The 17,736-nt window shown below is 48.4% G+C and overlaps 1 protein-coding gene and 1 pseudogene across 1 annotated transcript; both read right to left on the bottom strand.

Moving 5' to 3' along the window:
* LOC117149101 lies at positions 1 to 2,426 on the bottom strand (annotated as a pseudogene).
* A 3,278-nt stretch (positions 2,427 to 5,704) lies between these two features.
* LOC117149100 (ubiquitin-like-specific protease 2) lies at positions 5,705 to 8,117 on the bottom strand. Its single transcript, XM_033316743.1, has 3 exons — positions 7,640 to 8,117; positions 7,270 to 7,489; positions 5,705 to 7,074 (listed from the first exon to the last, which is right to left on the bottom strand). Exons 1-3 carry the CDS (start codon positions 8,066 to 8,068, stop codon positions 5,705 to 5,707), a joined length of 2,019 nt encoding a protein of 672 aa, XP_033172634.1. The 5' UTR covers positions 8,069 to 8,117.
* Between the last annotated feature and the right edge of the window lie 9,619 nt (positions 8,118 to 17,736).

Below are 17,736 nucleotides of genomic sequence, written 5' to 3'. Positions count from 1 at the left end.
TTACTTGAGTGTATGCCTTCTTTTCGGCGGTGTTCTGGTTTCAAAACTATATTGGTTTATAGTTTGATTCTCTTCCTCCGTGTCCCATTCCTTATCGTCATCCACATCCATCACCATTATGCCATTCAGTGTGGGAAACTTTATGACGGGCAAAGTTATGCCCTGCTGATTGCCTTCATTCATCAGCTTCTGGATGAGATTGGCGATATCCTCGCGCTTCTTGGTTACTGTGAGCAGGTCAAACCAATCGATCAGCTCCCTAATGGGCAGCTTATAGTTAACGATGGGTTTTGTGAAGAATTGCTCCGCATACTGCAGCAGATAGAGACCGCAATCGGTGAGATTCTCCTGCTGCGGCACCTCCACAATGAGACCTGGCATATTATCCCCGTTGAAGATGCGCGCCCGCTCTTTCGGATACTTTGCCTTGTACTCGAAGTTGAGGTAATCATGCAATATGGCAATATCTCGATCGCGTGAGTTGCCCTCCAACGAATCGAAGATGAGAATCAATGGCTGTTTGATTGGAATGTCTTCGCCGGGTGTCTGTACATCATGGTTAACCACGGAGGTCTTCAGGTTTGGAAAACATATGATGGCCAGTATCCAATGGGACTTCTCGTTGAATGGTATTATGATGAAATCCTTCTCGAATATATTCACGGTTCGTGTCCACTTCTTTACCCTTTCGTGACGCCTCTTGGCCACCGGCTCCTTCGTGTTGTTGGGACTCGTCTCTGTGGTCAATCTCATGTGGAAAAATGTGCTAAAGATGTGCGTCCTATCGCGCTGACCCTCTGGTACGATGTTATTCTTTAGCCAGCGCAGATAAAAATCAATGATTATGTCGTTCAGAAATGAGCCTTCCTTGAGACACATATAGTCCTTAATGGTGATGCTCAGGCCACCGGTTCCGGTGGGCGGATATGTGAAAAGCGTTGGATTCTCGTCGACGGAGAGTCTTCCCTCTGTTTGGCCATTGTCGGCGGCGGTGGTCTCCTCATCCTCGCTGCTCAACAGCACAATGACTTCATCGTCAAAGTCCCTGCTTATTATCCAGTTGCTGTTCCGGCGCAGGCGACTCTTCTCTACGCGTTCTGCAGGTGTGGGTATAGTGTCACTAGTTGCTTTCTAGGCTGGCGCCGGTATGGATGCAACATTCGGTTGCACCCGCGATTGAGATCCACCAGCTGTCTCTTCCGATTTCTTGCTAACAGTGGCATGTGCGACTTGGTCCTTCGACTGGATTGACTGGGAGCTTGCGAGAGCGTCTCCAGCTGGTTGCACGCCCTGGAGACCATTGCTCTTCTTTGGAGAATTTGAGGTGTTACCCGTGGGGGTTTGATTTCCCTGTTTATTGCCAGATGAACCTGGGTTGTCTTGAGCACCAGCAACTTGATAACCATTGCTGTCCTCTGCAGAATGACACTTCTTCTGTTTCTTGGTCTTGGGAGTATTGTCGTCTTGATCCACCGACGATATCACTTGGGCAGTACTACTCTTCTTTGGAGAATTTGAGGTGTTACCCGTAGGGGTTTGATTTCCCTGTTTATTGCCAGATAAACCTGGGTTGTCTTGAGCACCAGCAACTTGATAACCATTGCTGTCCTCTGCAGAATGACACTTCTTCTGTTTCTTGGTCTTGGGAGTATTGGCGTCTTGATTCGCCGACGATATCGCTTTGTCAGCATTGGTGTCTCCCGGAGCGCGATGTCTTTTCTTGGGCTTCTTGCCTTTGGTTGCAGATGGCTGGCAACCATTGTTGGCCACCGAAGTCTCCGATGGCTTGACAACCGCACGAGATGGTGGCACTTCAACGGGCACCGCGTTGGGAAGAGCGGCACCAGCGGACGCCTTTGACTGATGCACCTTCTTGTTGAACTCCTCCGCATGGGCAATCGTATCGGCAATGGTATCACCGATGGCGAAGCCCACCGAGACCACCGATGGCTTGACAACCGGAAGAGATGGTGGCTCTTCAACGGGCACCGCGTTGCGAGGAGCGGCATCAGCGGACGCCCTGGACTGATGCACCTTCTTGTAGAACTGCTCCGCCTTGGCAATCTTATCGGCAATGGTATCACCGATGGCGAATCCCACAGAGACCACCAAATGGATAATACCACCGGCATTCTCCATTCAATCAATCGTGATGTTATCCTCCATATGAAGGTTCATCTTGAGAAACAGCTTTTGCACTGTAAAAGCATGGGATGGGCAGCTTGAAGGTGACGATGTGCTGCTTTCCAGTGCTGTAGATAATGAGCACCTTGGCACTCTGTTTGTCCTTATCCGTGTCGGCTCGATTGATCAGCAATTGACGGGAGACTATAATGAAGTCGTTATGGGCGATTCGACTTACCATTTTCGGAGCCGATTCAACACAACATATGTACGCTAACGTTATGAATGTTATGAACGTTATGGGCTCATCTGAAACTGAAGTTTCAGAATACGATTGCAAAGTCTCGGGCTGCTTGATGTGCAAGTTCACTGGATGGGTGAAGTCACCTTACACGGTGACTTCGATCACTATATTCCTTTCATTTTGCAACCAGTGTGATTTATGCGATATTTGATACCACAAAAATTTGGTTTCTCCCGATTTTATGATTTGTTTAAACGGCGTACCAAGTATCCAAAAATCATCTGAGAGATCGCGTGCGGAAGGAGGCCGAGTGTCGGAGTGTTAACAGAAGGATCTCGGAAGTGTGAACGCGCGGTCAAACGAGAATACCATATGCACAATATTGACCCTGATGTTGAAAGAAGAAGCACCATTATCAACCCTGTGGAAATTCCGTTAAATTACGTTTCGGCCATTCCTTCGATGTGGCCGTCACTTCATTCCAGGGGGGGAGGAGTTACCGATATAGCAGTACAGAGTATAATAAATGAAATGAAAGTAAATGAAATATTAACCAAGTAACCTCTGATTAAAGTGTGTGGTAATCTGCTGGATAGGCTGAGTGGTGTGGAGGCACCCGAGAAAGCAGCCCAGAGGATTGTGTGGCAACCGTACCATTAGTAGGCCAAGGCCAAAAAGGAAGAATACGGACTACCGCGCCCAGTTCAACTGTTCACTAAATTCACTCGTCACAAATGAAACATAAACGAGCATTAAACATAAACTAATATAAAAAAAATATTGTCCACAATTATTATTCGAATTTTCTAAAAAATCTTTATCTTTTCTCAGATTTTAAGATGAGTACACACCTCAACACGCATACATCAATTGTCAAGGTTGAGTGAAACCACATTTACATCCAGTTTACGCTCTTCGAAGATTAAAAATAAATACCGCAAATACCTTATAATTATTTAGCGCTGATACGTTTCAAGTATTAAGTGAACAACTCCGGTGCCATTGGTGTAGTATGCGCCTATGTAATATTAAGAACATTTAAGTATAATAGCATACTAACATATAGCAGCACTTTGTTTCTATGTTTATGTTTATGTTTATGCAACCAATAAGGCCCAAGGCGGATGTAACATGATCGTACACTTGAAGGCTACAAAGTATAAGTGCATGGTCAGCATTCCCACGCCGACCAAATGCATAATACATAAGTACATAGATCGCTCTCTCGATAAGCCTAGATATATAAGATATACATAAGAAAGCCGCTCCGCCGCTGGCGTATCCGGCAGCGCAGCTACGCGGCTTAGCCTAAGACGAAATATATTCAAAACTCACAACGCAGACACTGTAAAGACGTTGAACTGGCAGAACCATTTCCGCCAAACAAAAATTTAATAAAAATCAAATAAAAACCTAATTCAGCCTGACGGCTGCAATCAAAACCAAAAGACTTGTGTTATCAATGAACGACCCATTACATGGCGACCGTGACAGTCGTCCAACGATGGACAAATTAACGAAATAAAAAACACATATTGGAAGAAAACTGGACTGGAAGGCTGAGGAAGAAGACCGAGGAATCATTACATGGAACTTACAATTGCCAAAACTAAGGAAATATCTGAGTGAGTAGAGTTGTATTGAGTTATGGGAAAACACCGTGGCGGTCTAAATACCAAGCTGAACAAAGGAATAGCCCACGTAAGGTGGCTAATATACGGTCAGCAAACGCCACCGGTTTGGTCGAAAGCTCTAAGGCTACATGCAGAGCTAGACCACTTGCTTCAATATCAGGAAGAATTGAAGACCCAAAAACTCGAGAAAACTTACTCAGAAAATACTAAAAATATAACAATAATTAATGAAGTTCCAAAACCAAAGGCATGTCCAGCACCAGCACCAGCACTAACGAAGGCTAAAAAGTCCTGCCCCCCGGACTGCGAAGGAGTCTGGAGTCCTCACTGCCTGGGGACCTGTGAGCAGCCATCAACATCAGCAGCAGCCCAGAAATAGACAGCAGCGAGGGAGTATCAGCGTGCCACCCCCGGCGACGCCCAGCTGACACCAGGAGATGAACATCAGCAGCACTAAAATATTAACTAATTAACAATAAATATAAATATATATATATATAAGAAAAATTTTAAGACACATTGTAATATGGAGCATAAACTACTATGCCCTGTTAACCCAATATGTCTCGTGAAGCCATAGCTAGATTCAGGCAGACAATAAGGTAAAAGAAAATTTTTTTTTTTTTTGACTAACATTGACAAAATAGAAAAAGAAAGAAAGAAATAATTCCCAATATAAATGTATATAGAGACAAATGGAATAAGAAAACTAAAAACATATATAAAAATAAAGAAGATTTTCTACCAAACTGTAAAAGTAGTATTGTAGTATGCACACATATCGGTTAATTACTGTACTGTATAATCATAACATAAAAGCACATTGTAGCACTCCGTTACAATGTGTACATATACAGTCAAGCCCTAGTGTATGCGTAATACAAAGCTCCTATCTGCATATATATCTCTCTGTCTCATTAACTGTCTCTCTCTCTCTCTCTGTGCTTGCTCTTTTATTACAATCCGCAAACTCCGACGTTCGTCTGCATCAAAGAATCGCTCCAAAGCAACTGAGCGTCTATAGAATCGGCGGCGCGACTAAATGGCTCGATTTTCTTATCGCCGAACCCCAACACCAATGCAAAGAGATCCATGTGTGTGCGTGTGCGTGTGTCTGTGTATGTGTGTGGGCTTAGAGTCGAGTATAATGCTGATTTTCCAAATAGCTGATAACCGCGCTTAAGTACCATATAGTATAGTAGAATTCATTTTTGGCAATCTATAAAGCTATGATTATTGCGTGACTTATTTTTATTGGTCCTATGGACCGTTTATTTTGCTATTTACAAAAAAAATATTTTCTATTAATTTGGTGACTCTAAATTTAGAATTTTTCTTGATGTTTGGCCATTCTCCACCTCCTGGCATCCAGCTCCTGCTTATCCTGCTCATGCTGCTTATCCTGCTCATGCTGCTTATCCTGCTCATCCTGTGATCCTGATCTGTGTCTCTCTTTCTCTCTCTCTGGTAGGTAGCCTCTTTATCGTCTTTTTGGCCGCACTGCTCTTTTTGGTGACTTGTGTGTGTGTGTGTGTATGAAAGTTTTCTTGCTTTTGGGGGAAAAAACCTATAATTCTGGTGAACCCACCTCCGTGTAACTTGCTCCTCCTAGTATTCCAAACGTGTGTGCATTGCGTTGTCGTCGTCTTCAGTTCTTCTGTGTGAAAATATAATTTTCCGAAGCAGCCACTTCACAAGTGGTTTACTGGAGTGTATGCCTTCTTTTCGGCGGTGTTCTGGTTTCAAAACTATATTGGTTTATAGTTTGATTCTCTTCCTCCGTGTCCCATTCCTTATCGTCATCCACATCCATCACCATTATGCCATTCAGTGTGGGAAACTTTATGACGGGCAAAGTTATGCCCTGCTGATTGCCTTCATTCATCAGCTTCTGGATGAGATTGGCGATATCCTCGCGCTTCTTGGTTACTGTGAGCAGGTCAAACCAATCGATCAGCTCCCTAATGGGCAGCTTATAGTTAACGATGGGTTTTGTGAAGAATTGCTCCGCATACTGCAGCAGATAGAGACCGCAATCGGTGAGATTCTCCTGCTGCGGCACCTCCACAATGAGACCTGGCATATTATCCCCGTTGAAGATGCGCGCCCGCTCTTTCGGATACTTTGCCTTGTACTCGAAGTTGAGGTAATCATGCAATATGGCAATATCTCGATCGCGTGAGTTGCCCTCCAACGAATCGAAGATGAGAATCAATGGCTGTTTGATTGGAATGTCTTCGCCGGGTGTCTGTACATCATGGTTAACCACGGAGGTCTTCAGGTTTGGAAAACATATGATGGCCAGTATCCAATGGGACTTCTCGTTGAATGGTATTATGATGAAATCCTTCTCGAATATATTCACGGTTCGTGTCCACTTCTTTACCCTTTCGTGACGCCTCTTGGCCACCGGCTCCTTCGTGTTGTTGGGACTCGTCTCTGTGGTCAATCTCATGTGGAAAAATGTGCTAAAGATGTGCGTCCTATCGCGCTGACCCTCTGGTACGATGTTATTCTTTAGCCAGCGCAGATAAAAATCAATGATTATGTCGTTCAGAAATGAGCCTTCCTTGAGACACATATAGTCCTTAATGGTGATGCTCAGGCCACCGGTTCCGGTGGGCGGATATGTGAAAAGCGTTGGATTCTCGTCGACGGAGAGTCTTCCCTCTGTTTGGCCATTGTCGGCGGCGGTGGTCTCCTCATCCTCGCTGCTCAACAGCACAATGACTTCATCGTCAAAGTCCCTGCTTATTATCCAGTTGCTGTTCCGGCGCAGGCGACTCTTCTCTACGCGTTCTGCAGGTGTGGGTATAGTGTCACTAGTTGCTTTCTCGGCTGGCGCCGGTATGGATGCAACATTCGGTTGCACCCGCGATTGAGATCCACCAGCTGTCTCTTCCGATTTCTTGCTAACAGTGGCATGTGCGACTTGGTCCTTCGACTGGATTGACTGGGAGCTTGCGAGAGCGTCTCCAGCTGGTTGCACGCCCTGGAGACCATTGCTCTTCTTTGGAGAATTTGAGGTGTTACCCGTGGGGGTTTGATTTCCCTGTTTATTGCCAGATGAACCTGGGTTGTCTTGAGCACCAGCAACTTGATAACCATTGCTGTCCTCTGCAGAATGACACTTCTTCTGTTTCTTGGTCTTGGGAGTATTGTCGTCTTGATCCACCGACGATATCACTTGGGCAGTACTACTCTTCTTTGGAGAATTTGAGGTGTTACCCGTAGGGGTTTGACTTCCCTGTTTATTGCCAGATAAACCTGGGTTGTCTTGAGCACCAGCAACTTGATAACCATTGCTGTCCTCTGCAGAATGACACTTCTTCTGTTTCTTGGTCTTGGGAGTATTGGCGTCTTGATTCGCCGACGATATCGCTTTGTCAGCATTGGTGTCTCCCGGAGCGCGATGTTTTTTCTTGTGCTTCTTGCCTTTGGTTGCAGATGGCTGGCAACCATTGTTGGCCACCGAAGTCTCCGATGGCTTGACAACCGCACGAGATGGTGGCACTTCAACGGGCACCGCGTTGGGAAGAGCGGCACCAGCGGACGCATTTGACTGATGCACCTTCTTGTTGAACTCCTCCGCATGGGCAATCGTATCGGCAATGGTATCACCGATGGCGAAGCCCACCGAGACCACCGATGGCTTGACAACCGGAAGAGATGGTGGCTCTTCAACGGGCACCGCGTTGCGAGGAGCGGCATCAGCGGACGCCCTGGACTGATGCACCTTCTTGTAGAACTGCTCCGCCTTGGCAATCTTATCGGCAATGGTATCACCGATGGCGAATCCCACAGAGACCACCAAATGGATAATACCACCGGCATTCTCCATGCAATCAATCGTGATGTTATCCTCCATATGAAGGTTCATCTTGAGAAACAGCTTTTGCACTGTAAACGCATGGATGGGCAGCTTGAAGGTGACGATGTGCTGCTTTCCAGTGCTGTAGATAATGAGTACCTTGGCACTCTGTTTGTCCTTATCCGTGTCGGCTCGATTGATCAGCAATTGACGGGAGACTATAATGAAGTCGTTATGGGCGATTCGACTTACCATTTTCGGAGCCGATTCAACACAACATATGTACGCTAACGTTATGAATGTTATGAACGTTATGAGCTCATCTGAAACTGAAGTTTCAGAATACGATTGCAAAGTCTCGGGCTGCTTGATGTACAAGTTCACTGGATGGGTGAAGTCACCTTACACGGTGACTTCGATCACTATATTCCTTTCATTTTGCAACTAGTGTGATTTATGCGATATTTGATACCACAAAAATTTGGTTTCTCCCGATTTTATGATTTGTTTAAACGGCGTACCAAGTATCCAAAAATCATCTGAGAGATCGCGTGCGGAAGGAGGCCGAGTGTCGGAGTGTTAACAGAAGGATCTCGGAAGTGTGAACGCGCGGTCAAACGAGAATACCATATGCACAATATTGACCCTGATGTTGAAAGAAGAAGCACCATTATCACCCCTGTGGAAATTCCGTTAAATTACGTTTCGGCCATTCCTTCGATGTGGCCGTCACTTCATTCCAGGGGGGGAGGAGTTACCGATATCGCAGTACAGAGTATAATAAATGAAATGAAAGTAAATGAAATATTAACCAAGTAACCTCTGATTAAAGTGTGTGGTAATCTGCTGGATAGGCTGAGTGGTGTGGAGGCACCCGAGAAAGCAGCCCAGAGGATTGTGTGGCAACCGTACCATTAGTAGGCCAAGGCCAAAAAGGAAGAATACGGACTACCGCGCCCAGTTCAACTGTTCACTAAATTCACTCGTCACAAATGAAACATAAACGAGCATTAAACATAAACTAATATAAAAAAAATATTGTCCACAATTATTATTCGAATTTTCTAAAAAATCTTTATCTTTTCTCAGATTTTAAGATGAGTACACACCTCAACACGCATACATCAATTGTCAAGGTTGAGTGAAACCACATTTACATCCAGTTTACGCTCTTCGAAGATTAAAAATAAATACCGCAAATACCTTATAATTAGTTAGCGCTGATACGTTTCAAGTATTAAGTGAACAACTCCGGTGCCATTGGTGTAGTATGCGCCTATGTAATATTAAGAACATTTAAGTATAATAGCATACTAACATATAGCAGCACTTTGTTTCTATGTTTATGTTTATGTTTATGCAACCAATAAGGCCCAAGGCGGATGTAACATGATCGTACACTTGAAGGCTACAAAGTATAAGTGCATGGTCAGCATTCCCACGCCGACCAAATGCATAATACATAAGTACATAGATCGCTCTCTCGATAAGCCTAGATATATAAGATATACATAAGAAAGCCGCTCCGCCGCTGGCGTATCCGGCAGCGCAGCTACGCGGCTTAGCCTAAGACGAAATATATTCAAAACTCACAACGCAGACACTGTAAAGACGTTGAACTGGCAGAACCATTTCCGCCAAACAAAAATTTAATAAAAATCAAATAAAAACCTAGTTCAGCCTGACGGCTGCAATCAAAACCAAAAGACTTGTGTTATCAATGAACGACCCATTACATGGCGACCGTGACAGTCGTCCAACGATGGACAAATTAACGAAATAAAAAACACATATTGGAGGAAAACTGGACTGGAAGGCTGAGGAAGAAGACCGAGGAATCATTACATGGAACTTACAATTGCCAAAACTAAGGAAATATCTGAGTGAGTAGAGTTGTATTGAGTTATGGGAAAACACCGTGGCGGTCTAAATACCAAGCTGAACGTTTATATGTTCTATACGTTTGTATAGCCCACGTAAGGTGGCTAATATACGGTCAGCAAACGCCACCGGTTTGGTCGAAAGCTCTAAGGCTACATGCAGAGCTAGACCACTTGCTTCAATATCAGGAAGAATTGAAGACCCAAAAACTCGAGAAAACTTACTCAGAAAATACTACAAATATAACAATAATTAATGAAGTTCCAAAACCAAAGGCATGTCCAGCACCAGCACCAGCACTAACGAAGGCTAAAAAGTCCTGCCCCCCGGACTGCGAAGGAGTCTGGAGTCCTCACTGCCTGGGGACCTGTGAGCAGCCATCAACATCAGCAGCAGCCCAGAAATAGACAGCAGCGAGGGAGTATCAGCGTGCCACCCCCGGCGACGCCCAGCTGACACCAGGAGATGAACATCAGCAGCACTAAAATATTAACTAATTAACAATAAATATAAATATATATATAAGTTAACGCAAGTTGCACTTGCATCAGGGTTCTCGGCACTCGTTGCCGCATACTTCACCTTGATATAACAGCCAACATGCTGTGACTCTCCAAATAATAGTCAAGAGGGTTCAAGTTTACGATTAGCTTTATTTTAAAATTCAATTCGTAATCTGCTAGCGGTTCTGTTATGTGTCCGTCGAAGACTGAAGACAGGAACCGGGCCTGGTTCCCATCAGAGCTGCGGTTCCAGTATCGCCGGCAGCTGGGGCAGGGTGAGGGGGCGACTACGCATAGCAGTCGGCCAAGTCGCCGAAATATGAGTCGTGCTAAGTCGGCAGTCGTTTATCCAACGTCCGGCGGCTCCGCTGCACCATGGCAACAGGCGTAAGTTGCAGACGCAGCAGTTCGTCGGCAGCGCGTGTGAGTCAGGCCGGTGGGAGGGGTGTGACGAAGAGCGCAAGAAGAGGGTTCATAACTTATATATAAGAAAAATTTTAAGACACATTGTAAAATGGAGCATAAACTACTATGCCCTGTTAACCCAATATGTCTCGTGAAGCCATAGCTAGATTCAGGCAGACAATAAGGTAAAAGAAAATTTTTTTTTGACTAACATTGACAAAATAGAAAAAGAAAGAAAGAAAGAAATAATTCCCAATATAAATGTATATAGAGACAAATGGAATAAGAAAACTAAAAACATATATAAAAATAAAGAAGATTTTCTACCAAACTGTAAAAGTAGTATTGTAGTATGCACACATATCGGTTAATTACTGTACTGTATAATCATAACATAAAAGCACATTGTAGCACTCCGTTACAATGTGTACATATACAGTCAAGCCCTAGTGTATGCGTAATACAAAGCTCCTACCTGCATATATATCTCTCTGTCTCATTAACTGTCTCTCTCTCTCTCTCTGTGCTTGCTCTTTTATTACAATCCGCAAACTCCGACGTTCGTCTGCATCAAAGAATCGCTCCAAAGCAACTGAGCGTCTATAGAATCGCCGGCGCGACTTAATGGCTCGATTTTCTTATCGCCGAACCCCAACACCAATGCAAAGAGATCCATGTGTGTGCGTGTTTTTTTTTTTTTTTTTTAATTCGTTTATTGAATTCTTATGATAAACTATATACAATACAACATAATAACATTTAGGAGGGCAAATCCAGGACTCCCCGCGGTATGGCCGTGAAGCATTGCTTCGCGAGGATGATCAGGATTTGCTCACTCGTGGACCCTCCTGGCTCTCTCGGCTCTTCTGAGCTCGGTGGTTATCGCTGCGGCGAAGCTGTTGACCGCTTGCCATTCCGCCTCCCCCTGCAGCATGAATGGGACTAGGTTGTCCGCATTCAGTCTGCCGCCAAGTACGGTTTCCAGAGAGCTCCGTTCCCTAGCGTATTTAACGCACGAGAAGAGAACGTGCTCAGCTGTTTCGCTCCGACCACCTCCGCACCATGGACAATCATCAGCATCCTCGTGTCCAAAGCGCATCAGGTAGCTGCGAAAGCAACCGTGCCCGCTGATCAGCTGCGTTAGATGGAACGTAATATCGCCGTGCTTCCGCTCTAGCCACGGCTTGAGGGTGGGTATCAGCTGCTGCGTCCAGCGACCCTTGGGCTCGTTGGTCCACCTGTGCTGCCATGTCTCCAGGGTGTGCTGCCTTGCTTCAGCTCGTATTGCCTTCTTGGCGCCGGGGGAGAGTCTTCGACCGTGGGTTTGGTTGAAGACCACTTCGTTTTCCTTCGCTAACAGGTCCATAGGCGGTATCCCTGCGATCACCAATGCCGCCGCGTTGGACACTGTTCTGAAGGCGCAGCAGACACGTAAGGCCGAAAGTCTGTGGTAGCATTTAGGCCCTGGGCGTAGCTTTCGGTACCAAGCGCTTTTGCCCACACCGGGGCGGCATATAGCATGGTCGCTCGGGTGACGCTCGTCAGCAGCCTTCTGCTCGCCTGTTTTGGGCCTCGGGAGTTCAACATTATGTTTGAAAGCGCCCGATTTACTCCTGCTGCTTTGGAGTAGCGTAGGCAAGGTGTTCTCGCAACGAAAGCCTGGTGTCAATCATGACTCCCAGGTACTTGATTGCCCGAGAGGAGGACACCTTGGTACAGCCTACTTCGACGGTGGCCGTCTCCACCGCTTTCCTTGAGCTAATCAGGACAGCCTCAGTCTTCTCCGGCTCTAGCCCCATTGAACTGAGCCAATGTTCAATGGCCCTGATGTTTTGGTTACAGCTTTCTTCGGCCTTGCCGGGATACTTGTCGACAACGAGCAAGGCCACGTCGTCCGCGAAGCCTACGATCTCGCTCCTCCCGACCAGCGGTAGGAGAAGTATCCCGTCGTACATGGTGTTCCACAGAAGCGGGCCGAGGACCGAGCCTTGCGGGACTCCACCGGTGACCTGGTGCTTGAAGACGCCTTCCGATGACTCGCTCAGTAGGACCCGATCAGAAAAATAGCTGCGGATGATCCTGACTAGGTAGGCTGGGACGCTGAAGCCAATTAGTGCTTCTAGGATCCGGTCCCATCTCGCTGTGTTGAAGGCGTTCCTGATGTCTAGAGTGACCATGAGGCAGTACTCTTTGCTACCACCCTTCCATCTGGTGCCGTCGATTGCTTGGGCCGCAACTTCGACCACTCTGTTGACAGCGTCGACGGTGGACCGCGCTTTCCTGAATCTAAACTGGGACCGTGAGAGGTCACCCGCGTCGGCGATAGCCCTCTCAAGCCGAGTGCACACCAGTTTCTCCAGGAGCTTGCCAGTTCCATCGATGAGGCATATTGGCCGGAACGATGAAGGCTCCTCGGGTGGTTTCCCTGGTTTTGGGAGGAGAAGCAGCTTTTGGATTTTCCAGCAACTCGGGAAAACTCCTTCCTCCAGGCACTTGGTGAGTGCCTTCGCAAACGAGTCTGGCTGCAGGTGGAGAGCAAGCCGAAGCGCCCTGTTCGGGATGCCGTCGGGTCCGGGGGCCTTGCCGTCCTTCAGCAGTTTTGCCAGCTCCAGGATCTCGTCACTGCTGACCGTGGGGTCGGATTTGACGTGGTCCCCTGTGGCTGGGTCGGCTGGGCGTAACCCATCCATCACAGGGAACAGATGTTCCGCTACACTGCGGAGCATCGCTGGGTCCAGTAGCTTAGGAGTCCTTGTGTACGCCTTCTTGACCACCACCTTGTAGGCACTTCCCCATGGGTCGCTGTCGGCAGAATCGCATAGGTCGAGGAAGCATTTGCGCTTGCTCTCCCTTATGGCTATCTTAAGAGTTTTCTGCGGGCTCTATACTCGGATTGGCGTTCGGCAACGGACTCCGCACCTCTCGCGCGTTGGTAGCGACGTCTGGCGGAGAGGCACTCTCGACGAGCCGTCTCTATCTCCTGGTTCCACCAGTAGACAGGGGCTCTTTGTCGGCTATGCAGCCTGCTCGATTGCATGCTGGCGTCGCACGCGGCCTTCAGCCGCCTCATCAGCTCCACTGCCGTCAGCTCGGCTCCTTGTCTGCTCGCCATGGGTAGGAACTGCTCTCGAAACAGCTGCGTGTCCAGAGAGTCCGTCTTGTATTTATTCCTGGCCTGGGCTGGTGTCTGGGCTTGGGACGAGGGTGGTCATCCCAGGTCGCAGATGATGGCCAAGTGGTCACTGGCAGTGTAGTCCTCGCTTAGTCTCCACCTCGCTAGCCTGTACGACGAGCCGCTAGTGAAGGTGAGGTCCACCACAGAGCCCAGTCCGGCGCGCCTGAACGTGTGCCGGTTTCCATGGTTAAGAAGAGCCAGGTCCAACGTCGCGAATGCCTCTAGCATCCGCTGCCAGTCTGTCCAGTGCCCGGCTGAATGCTATTAGGGTCAGGCTGGGAGCTAGGTATACGCTTTACACCCACCATCTGCCTACCCTAGCCCTAACAAATCCGATGTCCGAAAGAACATCGGTTATTTGCTGGGTTTCTCTGCTGCACCTCCAGATCGCTGCTTTCTTGGTGCGGTCGAAAGCCCAGTCTGGGCTAGCCGCCGTTCGGTAGGGCTCGCTAAGTAGCGCGAGCTCCACTTTGCGTTCACGCACCGTCTGCACCAGCAGGTCTTGGGCTGCCGTGCAGTGATTCAGGTTTAGCTGAATCAGCCGCATCATCGCAGTGCCTTTGGTGCTCCTTTACCCGTCAATGGGCACTTCCGGGTGCCTATTTGGTGGTTGGTCGCTTGGCTTCCTCTGCTTGCGCACAAGAAGCACTTAGCTTCGTCAGGGCACTCGGCGGCTTTGTGTCCCGCGGTCCCGCATCTGAAGCAGCACTGGCTCCTGTCAACGGTGCTTCTGCAGTGGGCCGCTATGTGGCCTTCTTCCAGGCATCTGAAGCATCTTTGGCGTGGCTCCAGCTCCTTGATCAAGCATTGGGACCATCCTACCCTCAGCTTGCCACGCTTGATCAGCGGGTCCGTCAGATTGGCTGGTACTGCTATCACCGCAGTCTTCCCTCCGTAATGCGTTTGCCGGAGGCTCTTGATAGCCACCACTGCTGCAGGGATCTCTGCCTGGGCCTCCAAGGCACTCTTCAACTCGTCTTCCGAAGTGAGCTCGTCGAGGTCGCGAATCACGAATACCTTGGATTGTGTGAAGCGCGAAGGCTGGTGCTCCTAGCACCGCTCCCATGTCCATCTTGAGCTTCTGCGTCAGGTCTTGGGCTGAGGCACGTAGCTCGAGGAGCAGTTCGCCTTTGGCCGTCCTCTTCACCCTTGCTACGTTCTCCCCGATGGCCCTGAGCCTAGCGTCCTGCCCTCTTGTGACCAGGGACAGCACTTCGCTGTAAGGTAAGCGATCTGAGAGGGTGATAACCAGCGCATCTGGTCTCTCCCTCGGCGGTCTCTTCTTGCGCGGTCCGGGCGGTTGCTGCAAGCTTGGTTGCGACTTCTTTCCCGCTACAGTGGCTTGGGGCGGAGCCCTTGGTAGGCGCTTGGGTCCTGCAGCCTTCTGGTGGTCGGGTCGCTGGGCTCTCTTCGCAGACAGCGCCGTGCGATCCTTTGGCTTAGGGCTGCCCTTAACGTTGCACGGTTCTTCGAGGCCGGATGGGAGCTTGGGGGTGGTCTGTTGAATAGCATCTGCTTTTGCCGTAAGTCCGACCTGCGTTTTCTCCGCCTCCGGCAGCCTAGTGCGCAGCTTTAATTGGAGCTCCTTCAATCTGGCGAATGAGTTTTTCATTGCCAGATTAATGCTCCTCACCCCGTTATGGTTGACCTTCGTCAGAAGGTCGTCCAGGATTGCTCCCATCTCCTCGATTTCTAGCTGGGGGGTCTTGACCCGCTTTGCTAGTTGAGCTCTGGTAGGGGGTGATGTCGCCTCCAATGGTCTCTTGGGGGTGCCATCGCTCAGGTTTTGGGGTGGGGTCCTTAGTACCTTTGACCTTTTCCCAAACGCCAAGCTTTCTTCTTCTTTACTTGCACTTGTTGCATTGCTTGGTCCGACGGCCAAGGGTGCTGCCGTCGGGGCGGGGATGGGGGGAAAGTTGGGTAGGGCCTCCAGAATCCGTGCCCTAGCCTCAGGATTAGCCGAGGGTGGATTTCCACATATGTGGCTGCCACCTGGAGTAATAAAGTTATTTCCAGACATTCTATTTTCTTGTTGCATTTTATTCCTACTGCCAGGTTTGCGGCTTTATACCTATCGCCAGGTTTTAGATTCACTGCCGGCCGATGCGGCGCAGACGCAGACCATTCTGCCGGCCAACTTGGCTCAGACGCAGAATGGGTTTTAATTGTGCTGATGCCCGGCTGACGAGAGTACAGGCACAGGCCACGTAGCCGCCCATTTTGGGTCAGACGCGACGTGGGCTTTGGGAGCGGGTGGGGGGGTGTGGTGTTGTGGTGTTGTGAGCAGGGCAAAAAAAGTTGCTGCGGTGGGAGATATACCGCTCGGTCGCCAGAGCCCCGAGTTTATAGTGTACCGCCTACGCGGGGGGGGGTGGCTATTGGTCTGCTCCTTGGCTTTTTACACTCATCTTCTGCCTGTCCTGCTCGTTTCATGGGTCTGTCTCCGGGATTCCATGGGATGTTGCCAAGGATAACCGTTGGCCGCCCATATATGTATGCTACGCCCGGAGGACAGATCGTTTGGTGACTTCCGTAGCTCCCAGCTTTTGTCAGTGAGTGCACTGAGTAGAAAGCGCCACCTATGCCAGGGGGCTCGTGCAGCCGGCCAGCGCTGCCAGGCCTGGGAGCTTTTGCCGTTTACCAGCACTGCTATCCCAGCTGACTGCGTGATCAGCTGGCGTGACTGGCACTTGGCAGCCACCACAACAACACGGAAGGAAGAGAAAATAGTGAAGAGAAAGTTGTTTTCTGCTCTCACCCTGTCCTGCCCCAAGGCCCTGAAGATCGTCGACGGCGGGCGATCCCTGGACCCTTGGAGCTGTGCCTACTGCTGGTGAGTACGGCCCAACCTTTGTGCGTTGGGGACAGCCGCTCCTGTCACTGTCGGGCCGGCGCGACCCCGGAAAATTCCGAGATTTCCCAGGAGCGCCAATTCAATGAACTTCGCGCGCGCGCAACTCTCACATGTATATGTGCGTGTGCGTGTGTCTGTGTATGTGTGTGGGCTTAGAGTCGAGTATAATGCTGATTTTCCAAATAGCTGATAACCGCGCTTAAGTACCATATAGTATAGTAGAATTCATTTTTGGCAATCTATAAGCTATGATTATTGCGTGACTTATTTTTATTGGTCCTATGGACCGTTTATTTTGCTATTTACAAAAAAAATATTTTCTATTAATTTGGTGACTCTAAATTTAGAATTTTTCTTGATGTTTGGCCATTCTCCACCTCCTGGCATCCAGCTCCTGCTTATCCTGCTCATGCCTGCTTATGCTGCTTATCCTGCTCATCCTGTGATCCTCCTGATCTGTGTCTCTCTTTCTCTCTCTTCTGGTAGGTAGCCTCTTTATCGTCTTTTTGGCCGCACTGCTCTTTTGGTGACTTGTGTGTGTGTGTGTGTGTATGAAAGTTTTTCTTGCTTTTGGGGGAAAAACCTATAATTCTGGTGAACCCACCTCCGTGTAACTTGCTCCTCCTAGTATTCCAAACGTGTGTGCATTGCGTTGTCGTCGTCTTCAGTTCTTCTGTGTGAAAATATAATTTTCAGAAGCAGCCACTTCACAAGTGGTTTACTGGAGTGTATGCCTTCTTTTCGGCGGTGTTCTGGTTTCAAAACTATATTGGTTTATAGTTTGATTCTCTTCCTCCGTGTCCATTCCTTATCGTCATCCACATCCATCACCATTATGCCATTCAGTGTGGGAAACTTTATGACGGGCAAAGTTATGCCCTGCTGATTGCCTTCATTCATCAGCTTCTGGATGAGATTGGCGATATCCTCGCGCTTCTTGGTTACTGTGAGCAGGTCAAACCAATCGATCAGCTCCCTAATGGGCAGCTTATAGTTAACGATGGGTTTTGTGAAGAATTGCTCCGCATACTGCAGCAGATAGAGACCGCAATCGGTGAGATTTCTCCTGCTGCGGCACTCCACAATGAGACCTGGCATATTATCC

This window comes from Drosophila mauritiana, unplaced genomic scaffold (assembly GCF_004382145.1).
Source record: "Drosophila mauritiana strain mau12 unplaced genomic scaffold, ASM438214v1 U_133, whole genome shotgun sequence".
NCBI classification, from domain to species: domain Eukaryota; kingdom Metazoa; phylum Arthropoda; class Insecta; order Diptera; family Drosophilidae; genus Drosophila; species Drosophila mauritiana.
This window is presented reverse-complemented; position numbering and strand designations above follow the sequence as displayed.

What these genes read in the sequence shown, in the direction of transcription:
- LOC117149100 (XM_033316743.1), bottom strand. Translation starts at nt 8,068, where the DNA reads ATGGTAAGTCGAATCGCCCATAACGACTTCATTATAGTCTCCCGTCAA. An exon ending in TCAAGCCATCGGTGGTCTCG is followed by an intron (nt 7,490 to 7,639) that starts GTGGGCTTCGCC and finishes GCGGTTGTCAAG; the next exon opens with CCATCGGAGACTTCGGTGGC. An exon ending in TGGTGCTCAAGACAACCCAG is followed by an intron (nt 7,075 to 7,269) that starts GTTTATCTGGCA and finishes AAGACAACCCAG; the next exon opens with GTTCATCTGGCAATAAACAG.